Source organism: Odocoileus virginianus, chromosome 29 (genome assembly GCF_023699985.2).
Source record: "Odocoileus virginianus isolate 20LAN1187 ecotype Illinois chromosome 29, Ovbor_1.2, whole genome shotgun sequence".
Lineage (NCBI taxonomy): Eukaryota > Metazoa > Chordata > Mammalia > Artiodactyla > Cervidae > Odocoileus > Odocoileus virginianus.
The window spans coordinates 37,234,577-37,250,201 of NC_069702.1; the positions used below are offsets into that span (position 1 = coordinate 37,234,577).

The window sequence follows — 15,625 nt, forward strand, 5'->3', positions numbered from 1 at the left end:
TTTCTTTTAGTGTTAGTTGTTGGGGCATAGATGTGGATTGCTGTGATGTTAAATGGTTTGCCATGGAAGCGGAGAGAGGCCATTCTGTCATTCTTCAGATTGCACACAAGTACTGCATTTCAGACTCTTTTGTTGACTACGATGTTACTCCAATTCTTCTAAGGGATTCTTGTCCACAGTAGCAGATATAATGGTCATCTAAATTAAATTTGCCCATTCCCATCCATTTCTGTTCACTGATTCCTAGAATGCTGAAGTTCGGGCTTTCCATCTCCTGCTTCACCATGTCCAATCTACCTTGATTCATGGACCTAACATCCCAGAGCCTGGGCAATATTTTTCATACAACACCAGGCTTTACTTTCACCACCAGACACGTCCACAGCTGGGAGTCATTCCTGTTTTAGTCCAGCTTCTTCATTCTTTCCAGAGCTATTTCTCCGTTCTTCCTCAGTAGCGTATTGGCCACCTACTGACCTGGAGGACTCATCTTCTGGTGTCATTTTTTTTTTTCATTTATTTTTATTAGTTGGAGGATAATTACTTTACAATATTGTAGTGGGTTTTGTCATACACTGACATGAATCAGCCATGAATTTACATCTATTTCCCATCCCGATCCCCCCTCCCACCTCCCTCTCCATCCTATCCCTCTGGGTCTTCCCAGGGCACCAGGCCTGAGCACTTGTCTCATGCATCCAACCTGGGCTGGTGATCTGTTTCACTATAGATAATATACATGTTTTGATGCTGTTCTCTTGAAACATCCCACCCTCGCCTTCTCCCACAGAGTCCCAAAGTCTGTTCTGTACATCTGTGTCTCTTTTTCTGTTTTGCATATAGGGTTATTGTTACCATCTTTCTAAATTCCATATATATGTGTTAGTATACTGTAATGGTCTTTATCTTTCTGGCTTACTTCACTCTGTATAATGGGCTCCAGTTTCGTCCATTTCATTAGAACTGATTCAAATGAATTCTTTTTAATGGCTGAGTAATATTCCATGGTGTATATGTACCACAGTTTCCTTATCCATTCATCTGCTGATGGGCATCTAGGTTGCTTCCACGTCCTGGCTATTATAAATAGTGCTGTGATGAACATTGGGCCTTTCATACTCTTCAGTGCAAATACCATCAAGCAATTGGAAACATTAGACAAAGGCCTAAGTTAAATGGTAAATATTTAGAGGTCATTTTTCATGTGCTAAGTACAATTTAAATGGCCTTCAGGATATAGGAATAATCCTGCTTATGCATAAAGTAAGTGTTTTCAGATAAGTGAACGCTACTGAGAGAAAGGGAAGGAGAAAGGAGAACAAGTAGAGAAGGAATCCAAGCAGAAGGCACTGTGACTACAAAGGCACAGAAATATGAACTGCAAGTCCTTAGGTCATTTGGGAGTGTAGAATCCAAGTTTATGGAAGGGGCCAGCTAAGATGTGGGAAATTAGCAAGAGGAGTCAAATTCTCAAATATTATAGTCCAAAGCAGGACTTTTTTTTTAAGGGAAAAAGACAGTCTTTGAGTGGGATCAAGTCTTCATCAATCTGCATTTTAAAAACACTTCTTTGGCTAGAGAGTATTCACTATTTGGTGTAGCATTTTATTCAACTGGTTTCCTACTGACAAACTTGTTTTATTGATATAAACTGTGATGCAAGACTGCCTTTGATCATCAGTATATGTTTATCCTTTCAGTGGTGGAATGCTACCACATAATGTGAGTTTGCCACAGCTACGCTCAATGTCCTAGGTGTAGACAAGGAGAACAAACACTGTTTTGCAGTTGTATGACAAGATTTATAAAGAAACATTATAAAAATATGGATGTGAGCAAAACTAGTCTTCCCTGATAAGATATTTAAGAGGTTGATAGAGTAATTGTTTTGAGGAAGGAGATATTAATTACTGGGGAGAGAGGCAGGGCTGCTTGCACCATTCAGCTCCGAGGGGGCACCAATGAAATAGGTCATACCACCAGTGGCATGCCCTGGAGTTAGCAATGCAGTGGCCTAAGTGGGAAGGAGACATATCTATTATTCTACTTTTTGAATTTTATAACATATACCTATATTAGCCATTCAGAAAAGTACTTATAAAGAAGGAAATGCCATCTGGAAATAATTTGAAATAACATTTTTTTTTTCCTTTGAACAAAAATGATTGCCTTCAGACTATAACAATCAAAAGAATATTTTAATCTCTACTGAGGATTTAAAAGTAACCATTGGTATTGTATTATCATAACTCTCTGGCAGAGATCACATCAAAACTGGATGAATATATCAATATGTACCATCAAATATGAAAAAGTATTTTTTATTTCATCTAAGAATACTATTTCCCAATAATTCTCTTGTTTTAGACACAGAATCATTGGACACTATGCCCAGATGCAAAACTGTATCTATCAAAGAAGATTTTACTTATGTAAACTGAACAGCCAAGGGATATGGTTAGGAGTAGGGGAAATGACTAAATGTAGCTGGGTGAGATTTTTGGAAAGTTGTAACAGAAATGAATAGTTTACTGTCCTCCTCTCTGTATAGAAATTAGCATGAAGTGATGATTGGATACTAAGTAAGCATATTGTCATTTTGAAGATGGAAGCCCAGGCGCTAAAGACAATATAGCAGAAAAACAGATGAAGCCTTGGTCTCTGAAATGGAGCCTTCATACTAATCTTGAACTGTTTCAACTGCATTTCCTTTTTTTATGAAAATAAAGTCCTAGTTTAAGTTACCATAATTAAGTTTCTGTGACGACTGGCTGTACAAAATTCATACATGAGATAAGTGAAGATATAAAAATTATAATTCTGTTGGGAGTAGTATTAAAAAATCATTTGTTTGGTTCCAAGTCATTAGGCAACTACTTTACTGCAAACGACACCTTAAAGCTTCCATTTCTTTCCTAACCTGCACCAGAAATGCTAATGATAGGTTCAGAAAGTATGATGTTAAATCTCTAATGCTATTTTAAATGTATTTTTTTCCTTCTGGTTAGGTATATGATCATAAGGCTTTTAAAGACACATAGTAAGGTAAATTGATGTGAACTCTCTTATGTTTGCACAGAAATAATATATATTTACATTCTATGTGTTTAAAACTTCTCTGAAGGTAAACTCATGTTCAGAAAGCAATGATGCACTAGAATGGACTTTAAATGAACAATTTTACAATTAAATAATGATCCAGGCTTTAATCAAGAAGTTATAAGAAAGAAGATAATAAAATTTGGTGGAAAAAAGTGAGAAAATACTTTTCTTTTAGGTGAAAGTATTTTATATAGAAATAAAAGGCCTTTGTCTCCCACCCTTATTAGAATTACTTCCTGAAGCATTTACAAATCATATATAAACCATATATATATATATATTCTAGCTATATATATATATATATATATATATGAAAACAGGAACATTTTGTTTATTTATAGGAAATGTGCAAAATGGAAGAGTTGGAAATAACTTGGTAAAGCAGACATCCCTGCTTGATCTGACATACTAGCCATGGGGATTTTGAGAGATTCCCAAAATGATGTTCTTTGCACGTCAAAACGGAAAGTCCATCATCAACATTTGTCACCCTTTGGAGGTTTTCAAATCATTACATTTATGAACTGACCTGTCCAAGATCTTAAATAATAGCCTGTATAATTTACACTGCTTATATTACATATGGTTTCACTATCTTTTGATTCAACAATTGCTTTACAACAGTATTTAATGACTACAACTTATAAAAAAGAACTCTCATATCTTCTTTATCTAAAGAAAACTACTTTTATATGGAAGTCACTTTCTTTGATCTCAATGTCTTTTAGCAATAGGTTCAGGGCACCAGAAACATGCAGGGTGCAGATTTATATTTTCTCTCTTACACAAATCAAGTGCAGATTCATCAAGCTGTGAAATATATTAAGTTCATAGTGTTTTACCAAAGGGTGACCAAACCTCAAGAACCTAGTATGATTCAAACTACTTTCAGATGTCCTTTTAATTATATTAAATGAAAGTTTGAGTTGCCTTTGATGCTTATGGGCAAACATTGAAATTTCTTGAAAGAGCTGCTAAAAGTACTCCCCGTTGCTGTAGTTAATATACTACATTGTATGCACACCACTAGCCAATTTATTCTAGCCACTTTAACAAGGATATCCAGCCTGACAGGCCACAAAGAATAGTATCACAAGTCAAGCCAAGCACAAATCATTAGAAGACTCAAAAAGTTGTCTGACGTGTGCCGCAGAGCTCTTTGTCACACAGCCAATTAAGTGCCCAAACAAGGAATTGAAAATACTCATTAATTTCTTCCTAGCAGTATAAATGGATGTTAGAATCTTTTCTTGTCTCATCCACCAAAGGCACACAAGCAAAACTGGCATAATTCAATTTTCACTTTGTCAAAGGTGCAAGTAGCAACTTTGGCTCACAGAAAGTCTGTATTAAAGACAAAAAAAAGAAAAGAAAAATGAAAGCAATAGGTAGAAATGTTTATGTATCTGGGCTTTAGAATCTTAAAATTCATCAAATGTTGACATTACTTTTATTGTTGAAAAGCTGTACTTGTGTTTCTGAGCAGATTCAGCAGCACCTGACATCCTTTTCTTTTGGGTGGGATAAGAACTTGCGTTGACTTCTGGATGCCATACTCTTCAGGTCTTCCTCCTCTTTAAGGTTTCTTTAGTCTCTGCTGCTGGTTACTTTTCCTCTTCTGGACCTCATCATAGGACAGCGTCCTGGGTCTCAGCCCTAGATTCTCTCCTCTCTATACTCATTTCCTTGATAAACTCATCTAGGAAATGAAACGTTGACTGAAAATGCCACTCTAAGTGAAACATTGTTTTTGTTGCTGTTGTTGTTTTCCAGTCTCTCAGTCATATCAGACTCTGTGTCCCCAAGGACTGCAGCATTCCAGGCTTCCCTGTCCTTCACCATCTCCTGGAGCTTGCTTAAACTCATGTCCATTGAATCAGAGAGGCCATCAAACCATCCCATCCTCTGTCATGCCCTTCTCCTCCTGGCTTCAATCTTCCCCAGAATCAGGGTCTTTCCTAATGAGTTGGCTCTTCGCCTCAGGTGGCCGAAGTACTGGAGCTTAAGTTTCAGCATCAATCCTTCTAATGAATATTCAGGATTGATTTCCTTTAGGATTGACTGGTTTTTGAAACACTCCTTCTAGCCTGACCATTCAGCTAAATTTTAAGCTCATATACCTAACTGCATTTTTACCATCAATATTGCATATCTGATAAGAAACTTAACATGCTTCTTAGTGAAGTTCTTTTCATGTTCCTCCCAAATTGGTCACAGATAGACCATTTCAGTAAAGGGTAACTTCATTCTTCTAGTTACTCAGGCAAAACACTGTGGGTCACTCCAACGCCTCTCTTTTCCAGACACTTCACCTTATAATCCCTTAGTAAATCCTATTTGTTCCACTTAAAGAAAAAAAATCTTGAATCAGAAAAAGTATTTGAGCATCCCATACTCATATCCTGTTTTAAGTAGTTGTCATTGCCCAAATGGTAACCCTGTTTCAGCTCTTACTTTTTCTGCTATCATCTATTTTCTAATTTTAAAACATATCAGACCATGTCATCCCTCTGCTCAGAAACCTGGAGTGGTTTCCTATCTGTTGAGGTCCCTACAAAGGTCTATCAGATCTGGGCCCTTGACATCCTTCATCCTTTTCTCTTTCACTCCCGTCCAGTTGCATTGGCTTCCTAGACAACACAGGCATATTTCTACCTCAGAAACTTTCTGTTTTCTTTGTTAGAATACTTTTTCCTGCATATCTTCACAGTTCACTCCTTCAGAGTTTTTCTCAAATGTCACCTCACCTCAGTGATGCATTTCTTGCTCTGTTTTTCTCCATAACGTTTATTATCTTCTCACATACCATATATTTACTGTTTATATTCTGCTACTAGATAGTTCACCCTAGGAGAGTGAGCAGGGATTCTGACCCGTTGTGGGCACTGCTGTATTCCCAGTACTGAGAAGATTATTGGGCACATGTGCTCAACTAGTAGTTCTTGAATGTTTTTGTTAACTACTCTGTGGTTTTTTTTTTTTTTTACAGTTGAAGCTGAGATTGCTTTTACACTGATGGTACCTAGGATACCATTTCTAGGATACAGATTTCTAGTGGATAGTAAAGGTGAAACAAACAAAATAAATAAATAATTAACTTGAAAGCCCAAATAAAATAAGTAAAATCTAATAAAAAGAGGGTTTATTTCAAATACTTTGTAAGACTTAAAACATAGACTATCTGCCTTTTAAAAAAATGAAAAATGGAAGGAAGGATGGGAAGAAGAGACGAAACCAGGTGTGTGTCTTTTAAAAAAAAATTTGCAGCTATTTACTAATGTTTAAATCAATTCTCAGCCTAACTATGCAAATAATAGTGGTTTCCAAAGAATGACTCAAAAGATTCACATCAATAACGATGCATGTGTGCTCAGTCACTCAGTTGTATCCAGCTCTTTGCAACCCCGTGGACTGTAGCCTGGCAGGCTCCTCTCTCCATGGGATTTTCCCAAGCAAGAATACTGGACTAGGCTGCCATTTTCTCCTCCAGGGCATCTTTACGACCCAGGGATTGAACCCCCATCTCCCACATCTCCTACACTGGCAGGTAGACTCTATTACCATCAAGCAAGATTGACTGCGAGTCTCCATGGAGTCCATGCCACCTATGGCATTTGGAAGACAAAGGAAACTGCTGGTAAAAATCAAAACATATTCTTAACTAGGAAAATGTCCTGCTTTAATTTAAAACAGTAAAAAATGAATGGCAGTAAATTTTAATAGTTCCTGCAAAAGAATATGAAATAAGAATTTATTCAAAATGCTTTTCACAGTGATGGTCACAATGCCTAATAAATGATTTATTCTTCATAATACATCACTGTTATTCTTAAGCGTGGTGTTGAAGAAGCACTGGATACACCAGGATAGAAGTATCAGCGCCATCAGTGTCACCTGTGTGACCTAGCTCCAGTCATTTGATCTCTCCAGATTTCAATTCACTCATCTTCACCTCTATGGCCCCTCCTTGGTAGTAATATATATGGTAGCTACTTAATATGCATATGGAACACAAGCCTTACTTGTCTTCTCTGACATAAAACTTAAAACCCTCTTCTAAGATATGCTTTGTGTCTGGGATATGGTAATGATATTTTAATTTGATATATGTGAATACCTATATTTTAATAGTGAACAAAACTTCTAGGATAATCTAAAATTACAACTGAATAAAGAAAAATAAAATATATTGGACCCAGTTTTTTTATCTTCATTCATTAAAATTCTTGATACAAAAGCATAATGAGTTTTAGGAGATTCATATATTATTTTGAAAAATCAAAGCAACTAACTTTTAATTGCTCACTTTTTATGATAACTGATAATAGATCAGTTATCATAGCTGACTATTGACAGTCCAGATTTCACTGTTATTTTGTGTGTGTGTCTGTGTGTGTGTGTGTGTGTGAAATAAAAAGTGGGAAGCAAGAAGTAATGAATGGATCTAGATAATTCATAAAATAGACAGTGTACTTCTAAATAATTAAATGCTAAAGGTACTTAGATGGTCAAAATCATATCTAGAAGAATCACTGCTTGTGCCCATGGAAAGGAAAAAACTTTTTAAGTATCTTGTAATAAATATTTTTTTTTTCAAATTTAGTGTAAAAAATCTTTCTAGTATATTTCATTCCTATTTCATAGGTAGCTTAGAATGTGCTCTGAACATAGAAATAATAGGGAACATGTCATTAAAAGCAAAATAGGCTAAAGATTTAGGTATTATTCAGTCTAGAATTTCACAGAATAATGATCTATACTAAAAGGAATAGAAATAATGTCATGTATTAGCAAGCAGAGTATTTCCACTTCATCAATATTCTGTTTGTATTTGGTCTTATCAGATGTTTAGTCAATAGCTGAAACATTTATTCATAGCCAGTCAATTATAACAACAGGAAATCAGCCATTGAATAAACTGTGCTATTAATTTTCCATCAGAGATTCTGGTTTGAATGACCATGCATTTCATAGATTTAAATACTGAAAGGCTAATTCTAATTATTTCCAAGGCCCCATTAAAAGGATAACATAGATTGCAATAAAAAAAATCCTAATATTGCTCAAAAATGATCCTCAGCTTTCAATTCTGAAGAGTACTTCAATTTTTCTATCTATTGCACACACTAAGCAGTATATACACATAAATCTCCCAAAGTAATTTCTTTTCCAAAATATTAGAAAAACCTGAACAGTTTCTTATATACAAAAATTCATTATTTATAAGAAAAAATGCAAGTTAAAAGGTTTTCTTCCTAACCTCTGTTATGAAGATTTTTTTTTTCCTTTTAAATGACTGTCTCACAACATGCCCTTATTGTGAATAAACTGCTGCTGCTGCTGCTGCTAAGTCACTTCAGTCGTGTCCGACTCTGTGTGACCCCATAGACGGCAGCCCACCAGGCTCCCCCATCCCTGGGATTCTCCAGGCAAGAACACTGGAGTGGGTTGCCATTTCCTTCTCCAGTGCATGAAAGTGAAAAGGGAAAGTGAAGTCGCTCAGTCGTGTCTGAGTCTTAGCGACCCCATGGATTGCAGCCCACCAGGCTTCTCCGTCCACGGGATTTTCCAGGCAAGAGGACTGGAGTGGGGTGCCATTGCCTTCTCCGTGAATAACCTGATACAGTTTAATTTGTGGACTACCAATCTGAGAACTAGTAACTTGGGTCTTGAGGACATCCTTCTTTACAAATGTAGTTGACCTTTCCCTTTAAAAATGATGGTATATCCACATAGGAATAAAATTTACAGCTACACAGTATCATATTTTTCTTCCTTTTGACAAAGTTAATTTGTGTATTGGAACCCACAGAATGGAAGCTGCCTCAGTAGCCTGGCCCATATCACAAATCTAAGCCTGCATTTATGGGAAATGACTGTCAAGGAGCCAATCACAATCCTCTAACCCAGCTCACTTTACCCTAGAAAACTGGATCTGCTAGCCTTATAAGGAAGTCCCCAACTTCCTTTGCAATCGCTGTTTCAAGTTGTCTCCATAAAACTAACTCTCGCCCAATATTCCTCAGTAGGAGTGTGCTGCTGACTGTGAGGCACAGACTCCGGCAACCCACGGATTGATCTACTTTGAATAAAGCAGAGTGAAGTCATTACTAAATCATTTATCACTTGACCTTGCCTCTCTCCTCTCTTCTCTCCATCTTCTGACATCCCCGCCCTTCTTTTCCTTCTAAAAATAACTATGAAGCTTGCTTCTGGGATTCCTTTCCACAAGAACTCATAAACCTAGAAACTTTTTTTTTAAAATCCTGCTGAGAAAGAAATTACAACATGTTAACTGAAACAGTCACATTGGGATTCATGTGCTTATAATGAATGGAAGAATAAGATCATTATAGCATGTCTTGATCAATTTGGTACAGAAGTGTAACATTCCAAGTGTCCTGGAACTGTTGTTTTATTTGATTTGTCATTTCTGGATGACTTGTTACTCAAATATTAACCAGATCAATATACGAATGAAATGTTTTCATACCCCCTTGAAGAAATTGGAGATTTATATATTATATCCAACTCACCTTTCAGTGACGATCAAAATTCTCACACCAAAGTTGCACCTCTTTGCTAGTCTGTGCTCCTCTTGTATGATAGGGCACTGTCACTGTCAAATTTCTTTTTAGCACATGCTCTTTCATATAGCTTTCCATTCCCACCCTCTATGCCCTCCCTGAAATTCTTCAAGTTCAATACATTATCATCTTTCTATCAGATTCCCATACATGCTATTGCCAACAGAGACAATTCAACAACTTAACACATTTATAAAAACGCAGAAAGTACCTGGACATAGGCTCTGCAAGAGCGCTCTCTTTTCTGAAGCTGAATCCATTAAGACAGCAGATTAAACACAGAATAGAAAAAACAAGTTAGTGACAGAAGAAAATAAGAAAAATAAAAGAACACATCTACACAAACACCTTATTTTGTTGTACACTACTTTCAAGAAGAGAATGACAGCTAAGCAGCAGCTAAATGTCAGCACTGGCTTGAAAAATAGTAACCAATACCTTTCCAGAACCCAAGTGATAACTGGATGGTATAAAGCTGTTAATGATGGAAAGAAATCTTAGAATAAATTTAGTAGAAATTAGTAAAAATCAATATACTTTATTTTTTTGACATGATTCATTTCATATGAGGTTAGTTATTAACTTGTGGGCCACAGATGAAGATGTGTGAAGTTAAGTAAATTATGTCAAGAATTTGAAACCCATTTTTTAAAGATAGTAAATTGTCTGTGGTTTAAAGATAATATAGATAGTTAATATGTACCACAAACCCTTTGTTCATATATTCAAAAAGTTCCATTTATTGAGAATGCATATTTGTTTGACTCGTTGATTCTAAGGGACAAATACCAAGATATAAGTAACTTCTGATTAAAAGAATGTGATTAATATTCTGATTTATCTCTGTTTTTATTTCTTGAAGAATTTCTTTTAATGGTTTTGACCAAAAGATTTTACATATTTTAGAAACTTTTGTGGAATAACAAGACTGTATTTATTTGTTTGCTTACAGAATGATGTGTTTCTGGGCAAAAGATTAACAGCAACTCATACTCAGTACCAAATGCTTTTTTCCTGGTGATAAAATGAATAATTAATACATATATTTGCTCGGTTTAAATAAATGACTGCCAATTTTATAAATTAGATTGCAGTTTTCCTCCTCTTCTAGTATTTTTTTTCCTTCAGTAGCCTTAATTGTTGAAGGAGAAAATTACCCATTTTGAAGCAGCAGTTACTCTGATACCTTTTGTGTGGCTAATGCTCTCCCAACTTTAATTCATATTCTTCAATGAACATAGAGTACTTACTCCTCTACAGAATTAAGTGAGTAATGAGCACAAGTAAACTGCCAGTGTTGTCACTGGATCACTGACTCGCATCTTGGTTTAAAAGGTCTCTAAACCCTCCAGAATTTCAATGTGGAGCACAATTGATTTGCACCGACTTGACTTTGCAAATCTGTTGGGTTACAACTGTTTCAGGGAACAGCGGGAGCCACAGGAAACAGGAGCCCGGAAGCATGTGAATAACCTCTGCCATCCCATCTCTTTACCCCGTCATGCGAATTAACACGTGACAAGCCACATTACATAAACAACCAAAAAGAGCCAAATAAGAAACAAAAGAGAGCATTAAAAAGCATCACAAGTGGAAATTTGCCCATTATGTAGTTACTTGATATTCAGACTAGGCAAGCTGATTAGCTGTAGCCTGTTAGAATGTGACATTAATTGCCAGCTTTACCTGATATTGCCAGACATCAACATCATTTTTAAATAAAGATACAAAATATTCTATAACAAGTAGTGTTATGGATATGTAGCATTAACAGAAATGACTACTTCTAGTACATTATAATAACAATAGCTGGCAGCGATATTCATTAACAGCATCCAGTAAGCCTTGGTAAAATCACAGCATGCCCAGATTACATAGACAGCTGTGGATTATATTCTGTCAGGGGCTGGGCTGAGATGCTATCATGGATATGAGTGACAAAAATAACTCCTTTTCACTCAGCATGAAAATAACAACAACAAAAAAAAACCCTTGGTAATAAATTCTATCTAACTGATAGAACTGAATCTATTTTCTGAGGATGAAGTTGCAGAAAAAGCTGCTAGATAAAATATCCAGCTTTTTTTTTCTTTAATGTCAAAGAATCATTATTTAAAAAGTGTCTTCCATCTCATGAGACGCTTAGTCAAATAAGACGGAAAAGAAATAAACATAACAAAGACCACTCTGTAAAGTTATTTTTTCATTCTAAAGGGGAAATATTCATTCAGTGAATTCCATACATTATATTAGTCTGTTGCTGCCAAATTCTTGCTGTTTGACGTATCCCTGATATTTAAGATATTAAGATATTACGATTATCCCTGATATTTAAGGCCTTAAAATCCAGTTTCAATAACTGATCATCTTTTCTACAAAAATGCCATTAAGAGAATATATGTTATCTAATGGCAGCAATTCTATTATCTTTTCACAATGTGAAATTGTGTTACATAAATGATACTCCTTATAAATATATAAAACATATTTTATACACTTAAGTAAATATAACACTTATATCTGTATAAGTTATATACATAATGTTTACATATGTGTATATAATGTATATAAAATATATTGTAGATTTATAACTAAAAAACACATAAAATCCCTTAAAATTTAAAAATATTTTTATTACTTACAATTCAAAGTTGCTGAAATACATTAAAACCTATTAACTTATAATGGTAGTGATGCAAAATAAGTTACTTAAAAATCAAAAGGAAAATTAAAACAAATACTTTGTCCAATGAGCTTTTAAATGTAATAAGAATTAGGTTAAATTATTTTTTAAAAAAATCTATAATGTATTGTTAATATCCTTTCTCATTGTCATTTTCTAAATTTCTCTTTATTGATTAGACATTTGTTTTACTATTAATCATATTAACATCAAGGCTTGAAAGGGGAGAAAAGAAACAAAAGAAGTGGCATTTATCTATATTAACCATGTCAGAATTTAGCATCCAGAAAGAATTCTACAGAAAACAGAATTATAATTCAAAACATATGCAAAGAGATTATCATTTATTGCTCCTTAGATTGAAAGTCAAATAAGGTCATTATTATAATAAGACATTGAAGTGAATTGAATGTAGCTAGCAATTTTCTTTAGAATGATCTGATTTTATGGAAAGAGAGAGATTAATCAGGGAAGTCTCACTGCTTTTACTACAACTTTGAAGATGCATGTAACTAAGGTCCTTACCTTGTTCAAACTTCGGGCAGCACTATCTTTTCCACCTGGAGTCAAGTTCCGGAGTTGTACATCTAGGAGGCCTACCAGCTGATCCATGGCCCGGACAGAATAAGTGATATCTCCAGCATTCAAATGATTTCTTGTCTGTTCGGCCAGTTCTCTAGCAATGTTGGCAGCTGTCTCTCCAGATTTCAACTACAATTTTGAAAACAGAACAAAAAGGAAAGAGATCTTAAGTAATTTTATTGGCTTCTTTGGACAATTGTCTTTGCATATGTTATAATCATTGAGGTGAGTAAGTTATTAAACTCCCTCTTTATTTGGTACACATTCCCTGAGTGTTCCTGCTAATCCATTATTTTCTTTAATAACTAACTTGAAAGCCATGCTTTTAGGAAACTCCTCTTGAGGACTCTTAACTTCTAGAAATGATTCTCACTTTACCCATCTGAAGGGTTAAGTCTAAGGTTTGCCCAGTGATTTTTCTCTATGCATTTCTAAATTGAACACTGATGAGTTTGTGTTGTGAACAACTGTGTTCTCAGAGAACAATACAAATTTTCCATTATGCCTACTTTAACACTTAGTTCACAACGAATATTCAGTCTGCTGAACTCTGAGAAAATGTAATTCCAAATAAAAACTCTGCTTTTTAAAATGGTCTTCATTTTCTTACTAAGTAAGAGATTTCACCCCCCATGTTCTTGGTAGCAAACTATTGCTTAGATTCTAGCACTTTCCTTCTCTAAAACTACGTGCTGATTTTTTAAGTATATTCTATAAGAATCGTTCAAATTGTCAACAATCCAAAGATGTTAAAAGAGATAAAACATATTCTAAGATCACTTGAACAAATTTGACAGCTCTGGGTAATAAGAAGATAGGAATATATATCAATTTGAATGGAAGGCCTGTAAAACTTTAAAAAAAAAAAGGTAAATAAGTGTAATTTTCCAAGTTATCATGTCCTTTATCTTTTTTAAAATTAAACTAAAGTACAATTATAACACATTTATGCAATATAGATATAGGTGGGCAATGCAAAAATAATGAGTGTCTCTTCTTTTGACCCTATACATTCCCACTTTCTAGAGATTGTTAATGGTTTGGCATATATCTTTCCTAATTTTAGTCTGCCCTATTATTACTTATACAAAAGTGTCATTATTTAGAACATTTTCTTTTCTTCTCCTTTTCTAACAGTCTGATACAGAATTTAGGATCACAAACAGAAAGGGCCTCTAGTTGTAAGGCCATCTTCCTAATCGATATTCAGAAAGTTGTAAAGGGGTACAATAAAAAACTCAGTCAAACTGGTTACCACTATTTATGCAGGGATACTTAATATGTTTGTAGCAGGACTAAATGTTAAAGAAAGAAATGAATAAATTGGAGCAATTGGAATACCTAAATTGTTAACAATCATATTCTTAACTTTATAGAAAATCCCAATTCAAATATGCAAAAAAAGTTTAGTAACCAAGTGTTGGCAAAGATTTGTATAAATGTATATGACAATCATAAACTACTACTGGATGTGTATATTTGTATACTTCCTATGTAAATTATAGTGTCTATTAAACTCTGAAATGTGCAGACTGTATAAGACAGATTTTTCTTATCATTATCAGCCATAAAAAAATAATCTCATTGTTATGAAAGGGAAATGTTCCAAGATATTCATTCCAGCTTGCTTATAATAGAAAACAAAATGGGCTATGTCTGTGCAAAACTGGACATATATATAAAAATTATGGAATACTATACAACAGCTTTGTAATAAAGAGAAAAATATTGTTAACATCAATCTTCAACATGCAATATTGACTTAAAATAAATGCAAGTATAAAAATCATAAATATACTAATATATATAGGCATGGTATTTGTGAAATATGAATACTACTTGGCATATAAATGTGCTATGAAAAATAAATATTATATGTAGATATTTTATGTGTTTATATATATGTGTATATGTTTAAACACATAGGACAAAATTGAAAGATGGAAATTGAAAGAATTATTTTGTTCAATGCTTTAATTTTACAAGAAAATATATTGTAAGAAGAGTATATTAAAGTATTATATGCTTAATTGGTACTTTTTAAAAACCTTTAAAATGAAAAAAGAGAAAAACATCCACACTAAGTTTATTGAATTTGTAAAATATCATCAGGGCCTGAAAAACTAAGATACGTGTAAGACCAAATGGAATACATTATAAGGTTCAAGGATAAATGTGTAACAAAGTCAGTGTAGATCAAAGTAGCACTCATGACCCATTGATGGATCGTGAAAGCACTCTGAAGTGCTCACAAAGTGATATAAATGTGAGTATAATCCATATATTTAATCATTATATACAATTTAGAGCTATTTACTGGTAATCTATTAACTCACTTAATGATTTAGAAAATTCAGTATTCATTAATTAAATTGGTGAAATGCTAGTATTCACAAAGTGTTCAGATTCAGCATTCCATCAATTAAGTCTGAACACCTGATACAATTACTTAGCAATGTTACAAAACCCCTGCACACACGAGTATCCAGATAGCTGGAGTTCCTATAATATTCCAAAGGAATATTCTTTTAATCAGCGCACCATGCACAGAGTCTTGCATTTGCTATCGTGTTCCACCTATGCTATTCTCATAAAAATGAACATATCTGTGAAATTACTATTGTTTTACTTTGTTAAGCATTGTGCTCTTGTGTAATTGTTTTATTACCAT

The 15,625-nt window shown here is 34.4% G+C and overlaps 1 protein-coding gene across 33 annotated transcripts in view; it reads right to left on the reverse strand.

Moving 5' to 3' along the window:
* The window catches only part of ADGRL3 (adhesion G protein-coupled receptor L3), a 912,058-nt gene that overhangs the window by 154,797 nt on the left and 741,636 nt on the right, over positions 1-15,625 (reverse strand). For 28 of the 33 annotated variants that reach the window (XM_070458356.1, XM_070458372.1, XM_070458369.1 and 25 more), the window contains 2 exons: positions 12,898-13,083; positions 9,901-9,939 (listed from right to left, as the gene is read on the reverse strand). In XM_070458356.1, coding sequence (XP_070314457.1) covers positions 9,901-9,939; positions 12,898-13,083 — 225 coding nt within the window. The remainder of the gene's footprint in view (positions 1-9,900; positions 9,940-12,897; positions 13,084-15,625) is intronic. The other 5 variants (XM_070458374.1, XM_070458375.1, XM_070458371.1 and 2 more) reach the window with 1 other exon arrangement.